This window comes from Drosophila serrata, unplaced genomic scaffold, assembly GCF_035046125.1.
Source record: "Drosophila serrata isolate PLE 108 unplaced genomic scaffold, ASM3504612v1 contig_302, whole genome shotgun sequence".
In the NCBI taxonomy this organism is placed as follows: domain Eukaryota; kingdom Metazoa; phylum Arthropoda; class Insecta; order Diptera; family Drosophilidae; genus Drosophila; species Drosophila serrata.
The window spans coordinates 2,396,844-2,418,841 of NW_028257200.1; the positions used below are offsets into that span (position 1 = coordinate 2,396,844).

Below are 21,998 nucleotides of genomic sequence, written 5' to 3' on the forward strand. Positions count from 1 at the left end.
AAGTTTATATAAGCAAACTTTGTGTTTGCCATGGCAATTATATGATCCTAAAAAGAACGATCACGAGAGTCGCCTCCGCCTACTTTCATAGTTTGCTTATATATTTTTTTTAACCCTTTCTATGACAGCTATATAAAGTTTATTTCAAAATCCACCCTCTGCACGACTATGTGCTCTCACAATATTTTGTAAAATAAAACGTTGCTCCCCAGAAATCCGTGCTGGCCAAGTAAAAGACAAACAATTAATGAAAGTCCACTAATTAAGACAGAAGTACATGGCTGCAGAAGCACTCGTGCGTGAGGGCGTGTCCGAGAGACAGAGGCTTGTCGCTATGACAAGTGCAGAAGCCAATGAAGATGAGTTTTGGATTCCATCACCATCACCATCATCATCATCATTATAATCATCATGATCATTAGCAAGTGCATTCTTAATTGCTTTCAAAGAGAGCTACAAGTTTTTCAGTCGTTCTACTGCTTGGGCTTATTATCTGAGCATAAAGCAAATGCTTAAAGCTCCGCAGATAAGTTTATAATTATGCTGATTGCGGCGGCGGCGGCAGTGGCGTTGACGTTGATGAGCAGAGCGCAAAGTTTTCAGAGATATCGTTCTGCAGGGCTTGTTGTTAGACGGTTTTGCTGGGTTCGGGATTTTAGGCCAGAAATATATCGGTTAGCCGCATTTCCACTTCTGCCATAGATATGCAAATGTAATTAGTTGCATGCCAGGATGTTAGGATGCCAGGATGCCGGGACATGGACAGGGACAGGGATGCAGCCATGGACTGCAAGCACAGGATACGGACAGCAGCCAACTGTGAAACGCCACACGGCGCTCTTGACGCTTGGCGCCTTGTAAAATGTTAGCGTAACGAAACAATTTATTGCGAAAATAGAATTAAAACCACAAAAGCAAAACATGCCAACAATAAGGCCAGCACAAAAAAAATGGCATCACAGAAAAGAAAGGAAATGCTGAAAAGAGAGCTAAACGATAAAAAAGCATACTATTCAAAAGGCAGGACCTACTGCAAAAAAAAAGAGTGGGGCGCAAAGAAAGAGCAGCCGGCTAAACCAAGATTTATATGCAGGAAAAAAAAGGTTCGAGCTAGGTTGGTTAAGGCAAACAATACCCAACATTTCAACTAAATATTATCAATTAAAACATTGCAAACTAATTTAATACTTCGAAATATAATTAAAATGATTGTGTTCTTTATACTCGTAGGTCCAAATAATAATGACTTTATCGATCCGAAAACGTATTATCGCTTGGGTTACAAAATAACAATCATTTCAGAAGGTAATACACAATTTACAATTACCATATTCTATAGAAGGACCATACCTTTACTTAACATACCTGTGGTTACAGGGTATGCGCACACAAAGCAACAAAATCAAGATGGAAAAGAATGAAGTGGCCACCATCTGCGGAGTTGGAGTCGGGCGTCAGCTAACAAAAAATGTGCATAGATTTGGCCACAATGCCTGGAACGCGGCAGGAACTCTCCAGAGCGAGAACAACGAAGAAGGACGATGCATATAAATTTGTAATTCTTGATGCAACCGCAACGTTTATTAATTTAAAATTCAATTTCAAAGTGGTCAAGACTACCCATAAAACGTGGCCATTCGGTTCAATCGAAGCACGTCTCTCAGTGGGAGGAAGGAATCATTCGATGTTACTCGTATTAATGTTCTGGCAATTAGAACGATCTAATTGTTTTTTAGCAGAGTCCATCTTAAACAAATGTGAATGAAATTATTCATCAACTGGACATTTGGTCTATAAAATGAAGCAATTGAGAATATATATGTATCTATATCGAGAGAATCTGTACTTATACCGAGTAAGATGAGATTATATTGAAAGTTTGCGATAATGTTTTAAGGTTTTATAAATGTATAAATCATATCATATCATATCTATATACAGGACTTAAAATGAAATATCAATGCAGTATCGATATATAATTGTTATCCGTATGTCGATTAAGTAAACAGATAGTTTCGAGACCGATAGACCTGTGCTAGACAGCAAATCTTTGACAGTTTATCTGACCGATTAGTATGATTTAAAAGAAGTTAAGGAATCCGTAAATTAACTATTCCGATGTTAAAATTATTCCTATACCAAAAAATTCTATATGAAGTTTAGTAAATTTTTAATTTACCTTTAACCTAGCCCTTACATTGCACAATATAGTTAACGTAATGCGAATTATCACTCTAACGATTGCCAAAGTCCAAAGTCTTCTCTGGGGAACTGAGTAAGTCGGAAGGGAAGGGTCGCCGTAAAAAAGACAGAATTAAGAAAACGATGGACGAACAAGTAGGGGGATAAGCGAAAAGGAAAAACTATGCAGAACATTAAACACAACTGACAGCCCAACATACGTCACGTGGCGATGTCGTAAAGTTTCTGACGATGTTGCAGCCACTGTTCGTGGGGGACGAAGGACGAAGGACACAAGAGGCAGGAGGCAGAGCGCAGGACGAGAAAGGAAAATGGGCATGAGGATTGGGGCTTCCTGCGAGATCCCAGACAGCGGCAAACAACAATGCGGCGCAGCAGCGACACGCTCACACACAACACATCGATGACTCCGGGGCATTTTTAATGGAAACTCGTTTTTGAGGTTAATTGTAAGCAAAAGATGTCTGGTGGATGGTGGCTTCTGGGTTCTTGCTGGGTCTTTGCTGGGCTGCCCCGGCACGAAGCCCTTGTTCTGGCCCTATCCACAGGCAAATGCAGTCATATGAGAAACGGTGGTAGGAAGGGGGGCGGGCCACTCTCTCTTGGCTAGTAACGTTCATTGTATGCGGAAAATTATGAAAAGCACACTGGGTGTCCGTCCGTCGACCTGGTGGGCCGATGTGCAATGAAGGAGCTCACACATGCTGCCATAGAACTATATAGTACACAAGCACAAGCACTAGCAGCTGCGGTTAATGCTCTGATCTGCATTTAATAATGAGCGGAAGGACTTTAAACGCCTTTTCTTTGGCATGACACCCTGAGCTTTCAAGGAAGTGCGTACATAAGTAACAACTAAGAGTCCAGAGAATTGAATATGTTTTAATTTAATTTGGTACATTTATTATAATACCCAGAGAATCTTTTTCATTAATACAGAAAATAAAATAGGGAACTTGTAAAGCTGTTATTGGAATGTGAAGTCTACCTATATTCACTTATCAATTTGGTAAAAGTTGCAAGGATGTGAAAACGTCATCTTGCATTCTTTCATATTTTGAATTAGTTAGTTTATAAGAATTATTTTCTTTTTGTTTTCTGTACCCTTTTCTGACTTGATCGATACATTTACGAGTTATAGCCATAGCTAAATAAAATCTGTAAGTCTGCATATTTTTTAGACCCCAACTCCATACTTAAGCACCATTTTGCAGGGCATAAAGAAACCCTATTTAAGGCAGAACCACCACGGAAAGGAGCCCAGCGAGCCCAGAAACATCATCATTTGCCGCTGAGCAGTCAAATTCCACTAAGAACTTCCGTTTCTTGATGTTTACCCTTAACCGAAATGCTTTAATTATCCTTGGCACACACACAAATTCAAGTTCAAGCCCCAAACTTATTGCCGGGCAAGGGCATGGGCGTGGGCATGGGCCAGGGTGCTTAACATTTTTCCGCTGCCTTGGCATAAATGGCTTAATCGTCGCCTTTAGCGACACTAGGAGAAATTCCATTTGCAATTACTTTAATTACAAAGAAGCAGATTTATTGGCTTGAGAACGGCAGAAATATTTTCTCGGTTGGGCCGAAAGTATGCAGGGTTATGATACTAGAAAATTGTTTGCATTTATTTCAAGTCGTACGATGACAACGACGCCGCAGCACACAGATTCCATTGGTCCTTGGTCCTTGGTCCTTTGGTTCTCGTCCCCCTATTTTCGTACACTCTGCATACCGAGAAAATGCGTTGTTTATAAAAATGACAGACACTTCTATTTCGCTCTTGGTCCGCCGCATAGCGTATACGCCCTGTGTTTGTGTTTTGGGCGGCAGATTGCCCAATGCCGAGAAGGCGATGTGAAAAATGGTAATGTGTGCGCGTCACGTCGCAACAGACTCTCTGCGAGAGCTTGTCGCACATACCACACTAGATTTAATTATAATCGAGCGACGGAATGGGCCCAGAACTTGGCCAGATTTGTGTGCAATTGACTGTGTAAGTGTTGCCAGCGATGCCAGCATACCTTCAGGTTGTTCTCCCCTCGTCGCATTGTTTTTAATGAAATGTCACTCACTCGGTGAGATCATTTTTCATCGCAAGACAACAACAACAAAAACAGTAGTGACTGATTAACTTTTAACAACCTTTGCCTTTGCATTAAAAAGAACGTTCGAAAAAATATATATTTTTATGCTTTGCCATTTTGGATAGGCGGCCATCGTAAATCATACAAGTCCGTTTTGCGCCCCGAGCGACCTTTAACCCTTCCGGCTCGACAGCAAGAAGTTTGACATTTTGCGTTAGTTTATGTGATATTTCATATGTGATAAGCTAGTGACATTTGGATAGGTCTCGCATTTTAACCAAGTGGTGGGAGGAACTATTTTCTTTCATTTTGTCCCTTTTTTTGTGTTGTGTTGACCAGCAGCAGGACGGTCAGTGTCAGTGTCAAAGGGCAGTAGTCTAGGAACCCCCTCGCCTTTGCATGCCTCATTGAGCAATTTGGGTTGGAGCGGAAAAAAGGTCGAGGAAACGGTTGAGCTAAGCTAAAATTATTTGAGCGGCAAGAATAAGTGATAAACTATGAGATGAAATGTCCGAAAAAAGTGTCAAATAAGAAATTTTACGGTATTAAGTTAAGCACAATGTTTACAGGCTAAAGAAGGATGCTCTTAAGGGTGGGAGGAATAGAAGATAAACTGGCTAAGAGCTGATAAGGCAAAAAAAAAAGAAAAGGTTTTACCAAACAAATTGAAATCAATATGAAGACTTTAATAGTAGTAAATATTGCTTACTTTAATTTAATTAAACCTGTTCATAGAACAAATATGCTTTCCCACGGTTTGATCTTTAAAATCCTGACAAAGGCAAATAATTTTTCACTCCCGATTCTCAATGTTTGGCTGGCTGATGAGACCTACTCCTTCTCCCTGCACTGTTTGCAATTGTTTTACGCGATTTATGCCACATGTCAAATGCCTGACAAAGGATGACCCGCCTTCATTCCATCTCCTCTCTCACCCTCCTTAACCCAACTCCGAATGACAGATAAGTGAAAACTTTGTCAGCGTAACAAACATAGCAAGTGGAAACCCAAAAAAAAAAAAAACAACAGCATTGGAATGGAGGCACCATTTTCACATGTTCGAAATTGTTGTTCAAGTCTTTTTTTTAACGTGGTGGGGGGACAAGCTCAAAGCAAATGCAAAACTTTGTTACACATGTAATGAAAAAAATAAATAAATAAATAACGCACAGAGAGCTTGAGCAGGGGGGCAAGTGGCGTGCCATAGGTTAGGCGGTGGGAGGGCGCCAGTGACAAGTCGAAGGTCCTTGTCTGTCTCTGCCACCGATAAGAGCGTGCTGCATGTACCAAATCCAAGCCCAGAAATACAGGCTAAGCGCTAAGTGTCGCCAAAGCCACGCGCGCCAAAAGTTGAGATATCAAAAGGCAAAGCAAACAGAAACAAACAAATAAGCCAAACAAAGTCGAGGGTCGGGAGAAAGGGACGGAACAAAGCAAACGTAACGAAAACGTAAAAGAAACAAAGACATATCGTAAGTGGCATCGTATGTCAAGTCGTGTCAGATGCTCGTCAAGGTGTCCTGAACACCACCATCAACCACCATTCACAGCAAACCACCCACCCACACACCACACACCACCTCATGTCATCTAATTTGCCTGCGAGGTGAACACACATCATGAAAAATGTTTGATTAAGTTGTAGGCATTTGACTGTTGAAGTGCAAAATATTTCAAGAGCATGAGTGGGAGGAGGGAAATGGGATTTTCCATTTCCACCCGACCGCCATTTCGAGTTTGCCGGAAATGTGCGAGTGTCGGGGAAATGCATTTATTATTTAAGAGACCGAAAATATAACCGCAGACCCGCTCGGCAGCATCTCCGGCATTGTTTGGTGCTCTGTGGTTCCCGAAACAGACCCATCCCAATCTGCATCTCCTTGCCCCATCTACTCCCTTCTGCAGCTGCTGCTGCGCAACAAAGAGCCAATGCAGTTGGCAAACAAAGAACCCAACAGCCGACGCTAAAGCCAACACACAAACAATAGCAGCGCGCCCGCAAAAGTATACTTTAAGAAATATTCTCTGTTCCTTTTTTTTGGCGGGGATAGAATGATAAACAAACTTCGCCAGCTTATGGGGACTAAAATTATGTATGTATGATGGAAAAAAAAGAGAGAGGGAACTTTGCGTCCCGAGTGTTTGTGGAGGCACATTCAACTTTCACAAAGAGGTTCCCAGTTGGCCCCTAATGACAGCCAGGATGGAATTAATGAAGTTGCGCAAACAAAAAATCGAGTTATGAAGCCATCAAATAACAGAGTACTTAATTGTAAACTTGAAATTCGAATTGAAGCAACTAATTACACTGTAAGTATAAATAGAAGTGTCATTACTATTTAATTTCTTAAATTTAAATATCTCAAGTCAAACAATTTTAAAATAAGATGCATAAATTCGTATTGCAAAAAGCGTTCAATGGTTTGGCTTACTCATTTATGTTATCTTTAAAAGAACAGCAAATAAAACAATATTAAAGTAATCCCAACAATTGAAAATACTTTTACAAACAAAATTATGTTTAAAACAAAAGGAAATATAAATAAAATCCACTACGATTGACTTTTAAACAGCTGCAAAGCGTCAAAAATGATTGTTCACTGTCAGCTGTTGTAATATTTTCCGTTTAAATAATCAACTCCCCGTCGAAATAAACTAAAACGGAAGCCATAGAATGGAAAACATATATGGCTTGTAAAACATGCTAGTGAATTTCCCACCCCGACATGCACATATACCGAAAATAGCAATTTCACTTTTCATATATTTATGGCATTTTCGTTTTTCATCTATCCGGGAGATGGGGAAGCCAATAAAAGTTCAATTTTTAAGTCGCATCCAATTTTATTTAACGTCATTATATTTGAAACTTTAATGCAACAAAAAATAAGAGAGGGGCGAGAAAGGCAAGGATCTCGGCTGACTTGCACATGCTTGGCAGCGCCAGAGAAGCAGAAGTAACTTGATTGCGAAGGGAAGTGGCAGGGAAGATATGGATGCAAAGGCAGGCGGCGGCGGCTGTCATGTGAGATTCTGGGTTTGCTACCTACTACTGCTTCTGATGAATTTCAAATGCATTTTCCGCCATAATAAGATCTCTGTATTAGAGATGAAAAATACAAAAAAAAAAAATCGATCGAACGTATAAAATATATTCCCAACGTCAGTTCGCTTTCATGTATATTTCAAGCTGGCTAATCTCCAAATAAGGTCTCAGTAGCGTCCTTCCAAGCATTTGATATGAAAGTACATATGTATTTTAAATACATTCTTATTGGTCTTCGAACTAAGCTAAGCCCTTTGGATGTATTTGATTAAACTCCTAGCATAGCTAGGCTTCTATTAACTGCTCTTTCCTTATGCAACTTTCTACCTGGAAAATACCTTTTATACTCTGTTGTTGTGGTTCGTTCTACTGCATTTTACTGCATTTCCACGGCAAGAACCAAGTTGCTCAATTTAAAACGTGGGTGATTCGCTCACACGCAACCATATTTCGTCAGCCGCACATTTATACACTAATATATATAGTGACGTACTTACATAATATTGTGGTGGGTTTTTGAAATATTTTAGCAATTTAGCTCGGCACTTTATGGCTTTTTGGCAGCACAAATCATATTAAGTGAAATGTGAGCGAGTGAGCATGTGGCTTCTGGTTCTTGAGTTAAATTATAGCCATATGATAAAAGATATTTTATGCAGCTAAAAAGAAGTATATACCCTTTAAGGGTTTACCATTTTTTTACTGATATCTGATGGTATCATATTAATATTTTTTGACTTGGTTCGACTGCACTTCCTTTAGAATGAACTTATTAAAATCAGCAAATTGACTTTATTGTGAACACATTTGGGCTCTATCCTCCTGCTTCTGCTCTCGCCTTAAGTTCAACACTTTGTCATACATTACACATACAGAAGGAAGCCCAACTTTCCAGGACACACTCCTCCATTGTATGGGCTTTTTAGTTTCCTCCTGCCGGGCACAGCTTGGCGCCGCATCTGCATTGCTGCAGGGCTATGAGGACCGGCTACTCTGCTGCGAATTTCGTCCATTTAAACTTTTCGCTACTGTAGAATTTTCATTATTAATATGACTTTTTAGGCAAACCGCAAAACGGTGCCAAGAGCCAGGAACGGATCGGGAAGAGGAATGGGAGCGGGGAACGTGTACTCCAGTTAAGGCCAGTTAAACGCTGCCAGTGCATTGTCAATGTTTGCCTATGTGAGCACAGCGGGAGAGCAAAAGGATGAAGTTTTCCCCAAAGCCCAGGACATGCCATTTGACTTTGCAACAAGTGAGGAAGAGCAACGCTAACATAACCGACCCACTCTACTCCACTCCACTCCACTCCAGTCCTGTTCAGTCTACCGTTTTAATCAAGCCCAACTAATGGTCCACCGAGGCTGGACTCCGACTACGACTCCAACTCGGACTCGGACCGAAAAAAGGAATATAACAAAAAGCCAAACCAGCCAAAACCGTAACCAGCAAAGCCGCTTATTACTATAAAGTGAAATTAATGAATGCGCGCGCCTGCGAATAGCCAGAACGATGCCATCGCAGGCAGTCTCCTTTTTGGAGCTGGCAATTAATGAAATTTATTTCCACCTCCACAAACCAGCGACGGCATATTGTTTTTGCCAAGGATTGCCAGGAAGCAAGGCAAAATTCTGAGCCTTGCCTTCTTTTTTTGTGGAGGTGCCAAAATGGTTTGTGGCAGGCAAATTTAAAAGCAAATTGTTTTGGGTCTTGCTCCTGGTGTGCTTTAGCCACCGCAGAGCGATGCCGTAGATTGGCTTCCAGATGATTTTATTGCCATGTTTGAAAAGGATAAGGAGGAGATTTTTTAATAGCTGTCTAGACAATGCCAGCGGAAACTCTAACAAATAATAAACACCATCTTTTCCTGATTTAAGCTTTCAACTTTAAACAGCAATTAGTATTTTCATATTAAAAGTTGGGTAAATATGTGGAAAGTTTAGCATCTTCTCTCATTTTAAATATCTCATAACGTTTTCCTTTTTTTCCCCTTTTCCCGCTCTTTCACTGCAACAGTTTTTCTTTTTTTGTTGTTGCACTTATTTGTGTGATAAATCCCAGTGTAAAAATGTTCACACACACAGAAAGGCGTGGGAAAATAAGCGCCACCCAAAATGCCAATAAAGGCGCCCACATATGCAGAGGAGCTGCGTGCAGGCACGTTTGAGTTTCACGTGAAAGCATTTTTAATCAAAATTCTCAACAGGCTAAAGCAGCGCGAGATCAGAAACACTTGCCACAGAGATGAACGTGTGCGTGTGTGTATATACACCTGCCGCGCTCTCCTTGCCACGAAAGCCGACACACCCACGCAGAGGCCCTCGATAGATTGCACCTGCAACACCTGCAAGTAACGTGACTCTGTCTCCTCACCTCCCATCCGACGAGCTGTATAGTGAGAAGGAGCAGGAGCAGCAGCAGGATCTAGAGCCAGGATCCAGGAGCAGGAGCTAGAAGCAGGCGTGGTAAATGCAGTAAATCCCCGCGTTTGCCTTTGCCATTTTCAAAACGCTGCCAAACAGAATTAAAAGCAACCCGTGAGGCGGATTCCTCGCACTTATTTTTTGACATGTTTGTTTTTTATGCAAATATCGAAATAAATATTAGTTTCGTGGTGCTTCATGCTGCTGCTTCTTCAGCTTCTGCTCTAAGCGGATAAATTTCCCCTGCAGAAGGCGTGACTTCCCAGCATCCTTCTTCCTTTTGGTTTTGTTTTTGCTCTGTATGTATTTATGCTCGAAACGCTTAACCAACTGACTCCGTTAGTCGTAGCGATTTAGTGATAATGTGGCCTTCCCCTCCTCAACTCTCTGGCTGCTGAAATTTACTGTTTACAATTTGTTGGCTGATTGCTTCTGTTCTCTGCACGCTTTGGCCAAATTTATTGCATGCGATAATTTTCGGTTGTTGTTTTTTGTATTTCTTTCCAAAGGTCTCGTGCTTGCGTTTGGTATTAGTGTATTTATTATTATGCTATCTACCACTCCGCTGTCTGCATTATTATTTTCCTATTACGCATCCGTCCTTTTGGCCGGACTCGGCTTTGGGCCAGTCTGCTGCTCCTTTTCCTGCTCCTACTCCTGCTCCTGCTCCTGCTCATGGCTGTGTGACTTTGTTATCTGTCGGATGGCGGTCATGTTTTCGGTAGAGTCTCTGGATGAATGTTTTTTTGGGGTTTTCCCTCACATCCCACAATGGAATGCAACATTATAATTAAGTGTCAAACATAATACAAACGTATGCTTTAACTTAAAGCTAATTCTTTGTTCGGTAAATCTGTTTTTTAGTTAGGTTTCGATAATATAAGCTAGCAGTGTTCCCGTTTTACACCCTCTACTGATGACTTCCAGGTGTTTGGCAGACATTTTGTAAACGGAAAATAATTACGTACCCTGGAGGGAGGGGGGAGCGGGGTGGAAAATTTATGTACGCGGCGTATGAGTAATGTGCACTACTTTATCCCAGAGTCTACGAGTTAGAGCTCCAACTTATAATTTACTACTGTCTGCCAGCTATTTTAGCTTGTTTATTATTGCTCTTGTTTTTGTTGTTGTTGGGGCTTTAGCTAGTTGTTTGTTGGTTGTTTATGAGGCCGCCAAAGGGAACCACAAAATGTGTGAAAAGTGCACGTAGGCCAGGAGAATAGGGGCAGGGGTTTGGGGGGCAAAAAGAACATATTTTCGTTGATATACTCTAGGACTGCCCTACCCCTACTGCATGGTCTTTTTTTTATTCTGCCGGTGGCAACGTTTGCATTTTTAGTTGTTAATTATGCGAGTTGATTATGCTCTCTGTGCACTCTGGCGCCACGTAATTGGTGTGCATTTGATTTGTGGCAGGCTGTAACGCTCGCCGATAGACTCAAACGCCGGCCTATACGCGGGAAGTAATTAGTGTAGTTTAGCAAAAAGTTACTAACAACCATGCAAGTGAAGGTAAAAGTTTCTGTACAAGAGCCCCCTAAAAGGCAGGCCAAGGTAAAGGTAAAACAGCCAGACTTAGGAGAAGATTTAAACAGCCAATTAGGGGTACAACCTAAAAATGGTACCTTCTATCGATTTATAAGATATCAAAGCAAATTTTCTTTGATTAAAAAGGGAATGCATTTCTGATAATATGGAAATCACTGAAGCGATTAATCGCATCTGAAGATCCTTTCTCTATATATTCAGCAAGATTTAATAAATAAGTAATTAACTTTCAACTTTCAATATCCAAAAGAAACCCTTTATCCCATTCTTAGGTAGGAGCTCTTCAAGTCCTCTTAATTTTGCCTTAAATATACTCAAGGACTCAGGGGACCATCGATCAATATGCATATTGTACTGCGAGTTGATTTACCAAATAATTTGCTGCTTTAATCTCATTAAAAGTTATAACTTCTCGGCCTATCCCTTGCCCGCTCCGCTTCAAGTACCAATTGGGAACAGAGGTTCTTTTTTATTGAACTTTCTGGCTGTTTATAATTTGGCGAGTCAAAGAGTGGGCAGAGAATGAGAAGAAAATATATAAATACTTGGCCTGCTCGCAGTTTAAGCAAATTAGTTCAATTGCCAAGCCAGCTATCCAGGAGCATCCACCCCGCACAGACTTGATTAGGCTTAGAGAGCGAAAACTTTATCCTTTGCACAGTTGTAAATAAGCAAAAGTAAATTTTGGCAAGTAATTTAAGCCGCACAAACAAGCTGGCAAATAACTTTCGGCCGCCACCCTCTCTGGGGCTTGGTGGTTTGGGCCCTGCGAAAGTTTACCATTTACGCCAACTTCTTTGCCCAGTTTTAATTCAAAATCAATGTATGAACTTAGTTGGCAAATGCGACGCAGACGCATACTAAACGAAACTTTTTGTGTCGCCCCAAAAACACAACCCCTTCCGGTACTTCACATACTTGGGGAAAACAAGTTGATTATTTTATGGAAAGTAAATGTTGCTGTTTTCTGATTTTCCCATCATTATGCTATGCTTTTAAATAGACAGTTGCTGATGCTGTTGCTACACTTTCTTCGAAAGGGGAAAGCTTTAAATCTTAAGCTTCGTGTTAAAATTTGATAATCGAATTTCCCTCAGTGCAGTGGGGTATGGAGTATGGGTTCAATTAGGAAGCCACACTCAGCAGCTATAAATAACTGCAGACGTTGACGGCTTAGTCCCCAGCTCAGCGTAGTAAGGAATCGCATGGCACTTACCTTCATAGATGGTTAAAGTTGCATCTGCGGAAACGGCATCGCCCACTCCATTCTCAGCCACACACTCGTAGGGGGCATCGTCGCGTCCCGCCCGCACTGGCTCAATCCGGAGTATGGAAATCCCGCCGGGCTGCTCCAGAACCGTGTAACGAGATTGTGTGCCTGCAGAGGAAAATCACACATATGTGTGCGCTCGGTTAAGTCGACTTACGAAGCCGGAGGAGCGAGAGTTCGGATGGGGAACTTACCCGAAACTTTTTTGCCATTCTTGCGCCACACTATCGATGGCGGCGGATCGCCGCGGGCCGCACAATAGAAACTAGCAACGCCACCCACTCGTACGCCCTGGTTCTGTGGCTTCCTGATGATCTCCGGGGGATCTGTGGAGGTTTGGAAAAGAACAGAGCAAAACTGGTTATTGGTATATCCAAAGACATGTATTTAACGTTTCTAGACAGATTTTTTTTAATGCCACTTTTCTGATTAGTCCTTTGTAGACCATGAAATCCGTTTCACGCTTTTCTAAGTGAGTTTACGTTAGTCGCAAGTTTGCAATTCTGTAACTTGGAAGTTGAGCACTAGTTCTTAAAGCTGGTTTTAAATACCTGAAATGCTCTACAACCATTTTGTATTTAGTATGAGCTCTGGATGCGAGTGTTTCCTTACACTCTTTTTACATATTTGTCACAATATGCTGTCAATACAACGTCGCATGTTGTTTGCCCACACACAGACACTCAGGCACACCCTCAACGAACGTGCTTTGCACACATATAAATAATAACCAGGAGATACGCGACTGAGGAAATAGGGATGCCAGCCAGGCGGCAGCACGGAAAACCAGATGTGTGGCATTAAAAATCTGACGAAAATCACGAAACGTTAAACAACAAAAAATATTGTCATGTGCATGCTGCATGCTGCATGTTGCATGTTGCTGCTGCCAGCCATGACCTGCCCTCCGCCAGGAACACACACTCCTGTCGACCCCAGAGCGCAAAAGTAGTTTACCCAACATATCAATTCGATTTATGCATCTTTTTTAAAACACTTTTTGATTGAAATTAAATATAGGAGCGCTCCATTTAAATTTTTGATGCGTATGATACCTAAGATTCCTGCCTTACTTACGTGTGAGATATTGAATATATGGAATATCCGAATAATTTGCATCTGGAACGGGCATCAAGCCGGTTAATTGTTAGGTTATTAAACGCGAACGCGATAGCTTCGATTTCGATCAATGTGTTATTTAAAGTTTAGTTTCATTGGAGTCATTTTGTCGCGGAATTATTTAGACTTAACTTAACTTAGCTTAAACTTATTATTACTTATATATTTCAAGCATAAAATGTATTTAACTTATTTACTTATCAATATTATATATATCTTAAGCTTAAATAAACACCGAGAGCTACGGAAATAATTAAATTTGGCAGCTGCATTGTAACTGGGGAATAGGGAACAAATTTTTTGCGACTCTGAGCTCTCACTCCCTCTCTGTATTGTACAATGTAAAAGTAGTCTAAATAGTTTAAAGTTTTTCGAAAGGCAAGCATCCTCTGGATACCGCTTTGTGGGCTGACAATTTTGGTTTCTGATGCCTGGCCATAATAGAAGAGAGTTTGTTGCTGTGGCAGCGCACAGTAAGTCTGTATCATTTGCAAAAGTTTTTCCCTCAACTTTGGTTGAACAAATTTTCTGGTCATGCTATAAGCGGAAGGCAATATTTATTTGTACATTTTTGAACAGGAAAATATTTTAAAAGAACTCATATATCCAATACTTTGAGCTTTTGCTCTGAAATAATTAATAATTTCCATTCTTTGATTTTTATACTTTCACATTTTATGGCCACCTGCCAAAACGGTTGCTCTGTGGGGGGAGGGGGAAAAGACGCTTTTCCTGGCTCCAAGATGATTTCCCAGCGACGATCTGCTGGATTTGCAAAGCACTTGAAAGCATTTTACGCTTACGTTAACAGTTTTTATAGCTCAAGTAGAGAGCAGCCGTGGAATCAGCAATAAGCATATTGGTTTTTGTGGTTGTAATGAGCTTTGCGAGTGTTTCCCCTCATGTCCCCCCATTGCCATCCTGCCAACTCCAATTCTCGGTAAATATTTTTTCTCGCATTTGTAAAGTTTCGTGTTTGCTTAAACAATTTGATGGCATGGCAATGGCTGAAGGCAGACTGCAGAAAAAAAAGGAAGCACAGACAGACAGGATTCACAAGACACTTCCGTGCCGATTCATAAAAAGCGTATCATTAAGGCCATAAAACAGGGATTTCTGTTTATTTGCCGGATTGTGCTCGTGTTGGTTTTAGGCGAAATACAGAGATAAAATTTAAATAAATTTAATTATGTTTGAGCAATCTGGTTTGATACCCTGTTACCAAGATTAAAGGAATAGCAAATGTAGCAAATTTGTAGTTAGCATAGACACACAGCCCCAGGCCCTGTGAGGAGTGGAAAGTGAAAGAATCTGAACAGCAGTCGAGTTTCGTTCGCTGGCACCTTTTTGCTGATTTTTCATTTCGTGCATTCCGGGAGGTGAGCTGGGTTGTTAACAAAAAAAAAAAAAAAGAAAATAGAAAATAGAATGACTGGCAACGCAGTCTGCATTGAGCAAACAATTTCGTTGTTGATATGTGCAAATTGATTTGAGCGTTTGAAATGTGTGTAGTTATAGATACACATTCCCCAGCTCACTCTCCCTCCCACACACACACCGGCACCACAATCCTCTAAAACCTCCCGCCCACAAATACTAAAAATTCTAGCAATTTATATGGAAATTAATGCTATATTTTTCCCGAAGCCTCTAAATAGAAGAAAAAAAACGGCGGAAAAAAGGAACTTCAATATAAAATTCGAATTGATTTTATGAAAAAGTATTTTACGAACGTTTGGCCCCATCGGGAGTGCATATAAATGGAACTGCAATAACTATTTAAGATATGCCAGAGAATGGAGTGTGTAAATTGAAAGAGGAAGTGCTAATAGGTCAAGTGGATTTTACGAGTATATTTATCATTGCAACATTATGAATCTAACTCACTGCTTTGAAGCTCTTTTTGAAATATTTGGATTAAGTATGATTTATGACAATTTAAAGTTGGTCAACTAAGTACTACAAGCTCAGAGCAACTTTATGTTAAGCTAATAGATAGTACTTTAGACTCAAGAGCACAATTTAAAAATTAAACATTTAACTTGGACTTTTATACAGTTTTAGATGAGATGTAAAGCATATTTTGGGTTTCTAACCTTTATAAACAAGCTTAGTAAAGGAAACTATTAAAGATATCTAAAGTATCTTGACTCTTTTTGCACACGAAAGCTAAATTAGGCCAAATGTATAATACTCCTCCATAGCACCGCGGGGGAATTGTTTTTCCCTTTCTGTTCTTTTCTCATTTTTTTTTTTTGTAACCCCTTTTAAATTATACCCATAACTTTTTACCCCATTTTCCAATATGCCAAAATGCTCATAAAAATTGACCCCGTGCGGCATTCACAGAAGAAAAAAAGGAATGTGCCTCAATCTCCACGTCCGCATGCCCTGTATACATATGTACTCGTATACATATAGATATGTGTATAAAATCAGCATATGCTGGAGCGGATCGTAAAGTCTGCAGCTGGGTTTTATGACCCCAGCCCTAGTTAGGGAAAACTTCAAAGTTAGGTAGGCCTGATGCCTGCCCGAGTCCTGGCAATTTATGCTCCAAGCCAGAATTTAGCCCCGTATCGAGAGTACGAGTTTTTAATAAGTGCAAAGTACGAGGGTATCATTTTACGGGCAAGGGGTTCCGATTCGGTTCGGTTCGTTTCAGGTCTGAAGCGCTTTTACTCGCAAATAGTCGTAAGATGCTCCCCGGGTAAGGATGAGCTGCTAAGCTGCTTTCCCGCCTCTATGGACTCCATGGGCTCCATGTGTATGGGTCGGTGTCTGTATGTCGGCGACAAATCATTTGGCCGGAGCAGGAGCTGGAGCAGGAGTAGGAGCAGGAGCAGGAGCAGGGGCAGGGACAACGGAAAGTTGCCTCCGAAACGAATGAGAGGAGAAGATGAGCCGAGCGGGTCGTTTCCACTGACTGACAGCTGCAATTCACCTGTCAGCATCAGAAGCGTTTTCGTTTCGTCCCGTTTCGTTCTACTGAATTGCATTGAAATACGATGCTAAATTTAACGATTCATTGCATTTCCCACATTGCCCTGCCACCTCTCATCTGCTGAGCAAATTGCAACTCTGTGTGTATGGCACAACCTCTTGGCTCCCGACCCCCCGACGACCCCCCGGTCGTCCTGTTGTATTTTTAATGCCGCAACTTTGGCAAAGGATTGCTAAATCTGCTGAGTCTAAGAAACAGACTGCCATCTCGGCTCCGCTCCACTCCACACCGCCCCATATCCTCGCAGGAGCTGCTACAAATAAAATACTTATAAAAGCGCAGCATAGTTTTACACTGGTGGATTTTTATGGCCCGCTCCCGGCGCCCTCCTCTGAGCTGTTGCGTATGCAACTAAATTTTAATGTTACTTGAAAGAGTAATAAAAATAAACTTTACGCCAGTTGAGAAACACCGAACAAAAAGCAGGCAGCGATTATTACCAACAACTCCATCGGCAAGTATGCAGTGGGAAATTTTAATTAAATTGCTAAAGTAATCGCATTTCTTGGCCTGTGAAAACGTTGCTACGTTGGTTTCGGCCAAAGTGTCAACGGAATCGCATTTGGCAATTCATCATGTAATCGATAACAACAAAATAGGAAACTTTTTGGACCGAGTTTAAGAAGGCCTATCCCGAATTCCCGGTCAGTCAGGCATATAAATGATGTGGGCCAAAAAGCCGACATTTATGCCATTAATCAAAATTAAAAGAGTGTTTCTTTCGGTTAGTACAGAACGTAAAGGTGATAAAGTGTATATAATTTGAAAGGTTTGCTGTAAAGGGTTTTCAATTTAGCTATAACATAATTGAAAGAAATAAAGGTAATACTATAATCTTTCATGTACGAAGAATTATAGATAGTAATGCTTTTAACCAATAATCAGAAATGTCGACAGTTGCCTCTGATTATTTATGGGTATAAGTGAGTGATTTTCTATTCGTTTTGAATCAGAGTTAATTATTCACCAAATGTCAATTATGGATGGTACCGTTCTCTTCATTTGCCAGGTGCTGTCAGCAAATATATATCCCGACTTAACCCACTTAAATCTTTATTTAGGCTAAGCCAACTTTGGCCAACCAACTTTTAGTCCATAACTTGTAGCCACGTCTCAGTGCCAATGCAAAAAACGACTTGGCAAGGCTCTGTATTAAATGTCCTGAAAGTTCGCCAATCACACACACTCTCGCACACACGTTTATGAATGCATTAAACTGAATAATCTAACCAACTGGTAAAGCAAACTAAAAATCCCAACAACCATTTACGACCAATGCCAACAAAAAAAAAACACGAACAATTTTCCATGACATTTTAATATAATTAGTTTTTGCTTCTAGCCTAATGTAAAGTTGTGGCCAAAAAATTGTCAACACGTGCGAGGAGGGTAAAGAAGCAGAGGGTAAATATATATGAATATAGAGAAATTCGCCTCGAGTCCTGGCGCATACAGGATACGGCAAAGTTAACTTGACTGGCCTGCGGTTTTGCTGGATGGAAAAACTATTTGAGCCCCGGCAGAGGGAATTTCATGGACTACAGAATATTTGATGTTGGAATTTCTCACTGTCCTAACTCCATTAAATGGGGATTTGTTGTATTTCGGCAGCCTCAAATGCCCCCAATATATCTGTGTGTGTTTTCTTTTTAAAGGAGAGCAAGTCAAAGACGTTCGACCACATGGCAACACTCATTATTTCTATGCGGGATTATCTAGTAAGCTGGGCCAGCTTAAAATGCCGCAAACTTTATGGGACGCAACACACGTGTGGCGCACTAAGGTCCTCCCACTGTTGGTCCTTGCTGAATCCTGCGTTTTCCCTTCGAATAGGCCTTAGCAATTTATGATTGCTAGCTACCAGGACAAATGACACAAAAAAAGAAACTTACACACACAAAGGCATGAACAAGAAGGACAATGATGATGACAAGATAAAGGAATTTTCGGTAGAAAACCTGGCAATTTCATAAACCGTCCGGACACTTGCCAAATTGCCAGGAGAAGGACCAAAATCACCAAAAGCCTGAATTGATCCCCAAATCTAAGGGGATATTTTTGAATGTCTCGAAATTATAGGCACAGTTTTGGACTATATATGTAATTGAGCTCAAACGGAAGACATAACAACCTACAAATATTCTTAAATTTCCAATTTCTTAAGTTTAATTATTATACTAAAAGAAAGCCACTAAAAATTCATTTGCTACCTGCCAATACATAGTCAATCGTGGTTTTCTCTTCACTTTAAGCACTAATAGACGTGCTTTGATATTTTATTGAGCTTGTCATAATATTTATAAAATGTATTAGACGAATACATACATATATGTATGTATGGTATGCTAGGATGTCCATCTTCCACCGAGACCGAACTAAAGCTCAAGTGTCAACCAAGGATGCTTCACTGCGTGTCTGGAGGTGAGAGCGACAGGGACAATGCAAAAAGTTTTGCGGCGAGGAGGAGTGCAGGATAAAGTTTTATTATTATTAGCATGGCTTTTGGCTTTCATTAGTTTCAACTTTTGACAGAAATTATATTGAGTATACACACTCCTCCGTCACAGATATGTATGTATATATATTGATGATGATCATGATGGACAAAAAGTTTCCGGGCAACCACAAAGTTTCTTTTTCATTTTTGCTGTTTTGTTTAATTTGCGTTATTTATAAGCTGCCAAAAAAGGACCTGCCAGATGGTCAGCCAGCCGGCCAGCCCCCTGGAAATGAAATGAGCCAGCCGAAAAACTTGTCTAGCACTTGAAGTTGCTTCCAACACACGCATTAAGTCGGCGGCGCCCATAAGTAGGCAACAGCAACAAAGCCTGGCAGCTAAATGTGCAAAACAGTAAATGGCGAAGAACAAACAGCAACACTTAAGTCGGCTCCCAAAGAAAACAATGCAAAGTAAGCCCAGGACCAAGTCCAGGACCAAGCCCAAGGTAGTCGTGCCATCTTGCCTCCGGCTGATAGCTTTTAAGGGCGCTCTACACGTGGCCAACGCGGAGTGGCAAACGAGAGAAACGTAAGTCTGAAGTTTGAGATTTGCTGGCATTTTAAATGCCTGCAAAATCCGCAATGTCATACCTTGATAAATAGCTGAAATTACTTCAACAAAGATTTCTGAAGCTTCGCCAGACCCTTGAAAAAGTTCCTTGGCACATACACTAAGCCATCATCAAGTTGAAGAACTAAAATACATTTCATGTTTATCAAAATAATGCATTTAGCGTCAAAACCCTGTGAATAAGAGTGGGGAATTTAAACTGAAGCGGTACAATTTAATTTTAGAGGAGCTAATCTTCTGATTCTGATTTATTCAGCATATCAAGATTTATGGAAATATATTAAATATCCTCCTATTTCTCTCTTAAGATATTGCTTAACTCACTGGCAACAACTTAAAGCCAATCCTTAGAGGACCCCCTGCCATTCTTTTATATTCTTTGTCGTATTTATAAGCCTAATACCCTGCTGGTTCTCAATCCACCGCATCCCCATCCTCATCTTACCTTAACCTTAGAGCCAAGAATTAATATAGCCCCACCTCACACCCGCTGTACCTGGAGGAACTACCAGACGGAGGCAATCACATTGGGTCCACTCCCACCGCGGTTCCTTTTGTAAAATCCAACAAAGCATAAATGTTATGTCGCTAAGCCTACAGTCATATAGCCGTAAAGTATGCATAGCTCCTTTGTCCTTTTGTCTCCCCGATACCATCCCCCTACATCCTTTGCCACTTCATTCTAGGCTAGTCTTTGTTTTATTGTTTCTCAAATCGCTGCCTGTCGCAGACTTTTTTCTTCTTTTTTTCGTGCTAGCTGTCTAGAGTCCTTTGCCTCTCGTTTATTATTATGCAGCAAATGTCGCGACGCGTCGAGATTATGGAATGAGATACATTGGAGAGAGGGGAGCAGCATAGGCTTTTCTGTTTCAGAACTTTGTCACGTGCCCCTAAACGCATTATTTAAAAAAATAAACATATACTAAGAACAGAGCAGAAGTGTGTATACCCTCCAAGATGGATTCCTTGGATCAAGACAGGCAAGAATGTAAATGATTATTTCACAGGAAAATAAGAGAAAGAGATAATACTAGAATACATGTTAAGTTCTATGATTTAAAAGCTTCGATATAGTAAGATTACCTTAATCAAAGTTAACTCGTATCGTAAGAGTATTAAATATGTACATTTACAATTTGATAAATGTCCTTGAATAAGGAGATTCGAGTAAATTCATTTAATCCAATCCAAGACTACGGATTGTCCAGTTCCTTAAAGCTGTGAGGTGGAACTGAGTTCATGGACTTGCTTACTGAAAGTTTCATCAATTTTCGGGCTTTGCCATCTGTTGCAACGACAGGCAATTATGAGGGGGCGGGAGTACTACATAAAAGAACAAAACAATGGCCAAAAAAAGTGTATATATATATACATTAATGTCACAAAAAAGACCGAGTCGGAGGCGATTAAGATGATAATAACAAGCGACAAGTTTATTGCCCGTACACACATCAGTCGGGCAGGGGAGAGACGACAACCGAGAACCGAGAACCAAGGAACCAAGAACCGGTGGGGACAGAATGGATATTGGGGAGCCGCAAAAACTCTTCCCAAATGGATGGACAGGAAGGAGAAGCCTAAGCTTTTGTGGCCTGAAGCCTAATGCGCCAACAGCTACAACAACATAGCAGCTCGTCCACATTTCGCCACAACACAAGCGCACACACAAACGCCCCCAACATTTGGTCGCCTTAAAAGCCAGTCAACTAATGCTAACAGCTGGCGACATAAATATCAAAAAGTGCGAGGGACGTGGTAGCGTCAATGGGAGCTACGGCTTTTGTCTTTGTCCAAACAGCCAGGGAAGGGGCAGAGAACCCACCCGATCTGACCAGACCAGACCAGACCAGAGGAAACCAGAACACCAGGCGAACCGAGCGCACTAAACCACTAAGTAAGATAAGTGAGGTCAAGCAAAAGGGGTCATGTGCGCGCATTGTCGCAGAGTTGCATACGCCTTCTTCACCACCACCTCCACCATGCTTATCTTGCCACAGGGGAGGATGGGGCACCAAGGTAAACCTGTACAAAAATGGTCTGACAAGGACAACAGAACACAAAACCGCAGAAAATAACAGCTAAATTTTCTGATAACAGAAAGTGGGAGAACTCACCTACATAACACACAACAGAGAAAACCAGAATCAATAAAGCAATAAATTAAATGCAAGTCAAACTACGTATACGTGATATTAATTTTACTCGATTTGTCGAATTAAAATTAAATTA

At 40.9% G+C, this 21,998-nt stretch overlaps 1 protein-coding gene and 1 long non-coding RNA gene across 16 annotated transcripts in view; one reads left to right on the forward strand and one right to left on the reverse strand.

The window, feature by feature from the left end:
- The window catches only part of Lar (tyrosine-protein phosphatase Lar), a 110,999-nt gene that overhangs the window by 42,516 nt on the left and 46,485 nt on the right, over positions 1–21,998 (reverse strand). For 9 of the 15 annotated variants that reach the window (XM_086837374.1, XM_086837376.1, XM_086837370.1 and 6 more), the window contains 2 exons: positions 12,771–12,902; positions 12,523–12,684 (listed from right to left, as the gene is read on the reverse strand). In XM_086837374.1, the coding sequence (XP_086693500.1) occupies positions 12,523–12,684; positions 12,771–12,902 (294 nt within the window). Of the gene's footprint in view, positions 1–12,522; positions 12,685–12,770; positions 12,903–13,653; positions 13,696–21,998 lie in introns of all 15 variants that reach the window. The other 6 variants (XM_086837364.1, XM_086837365.1, XM_086837372.1 and 3 more) reach the window with 1 other exon arrangement.
- LOC147643028 (uncharacterized) lies at positions 1,231–3,483 on the forward strand. Its single transcript, XR_015272677.1, has 2 exons — positions 1,231–1,305; positions 1,378–3,483. It is a non-coding gene; the product is annotated as an uncharacterized LOC147643028 (long non-coding RNA).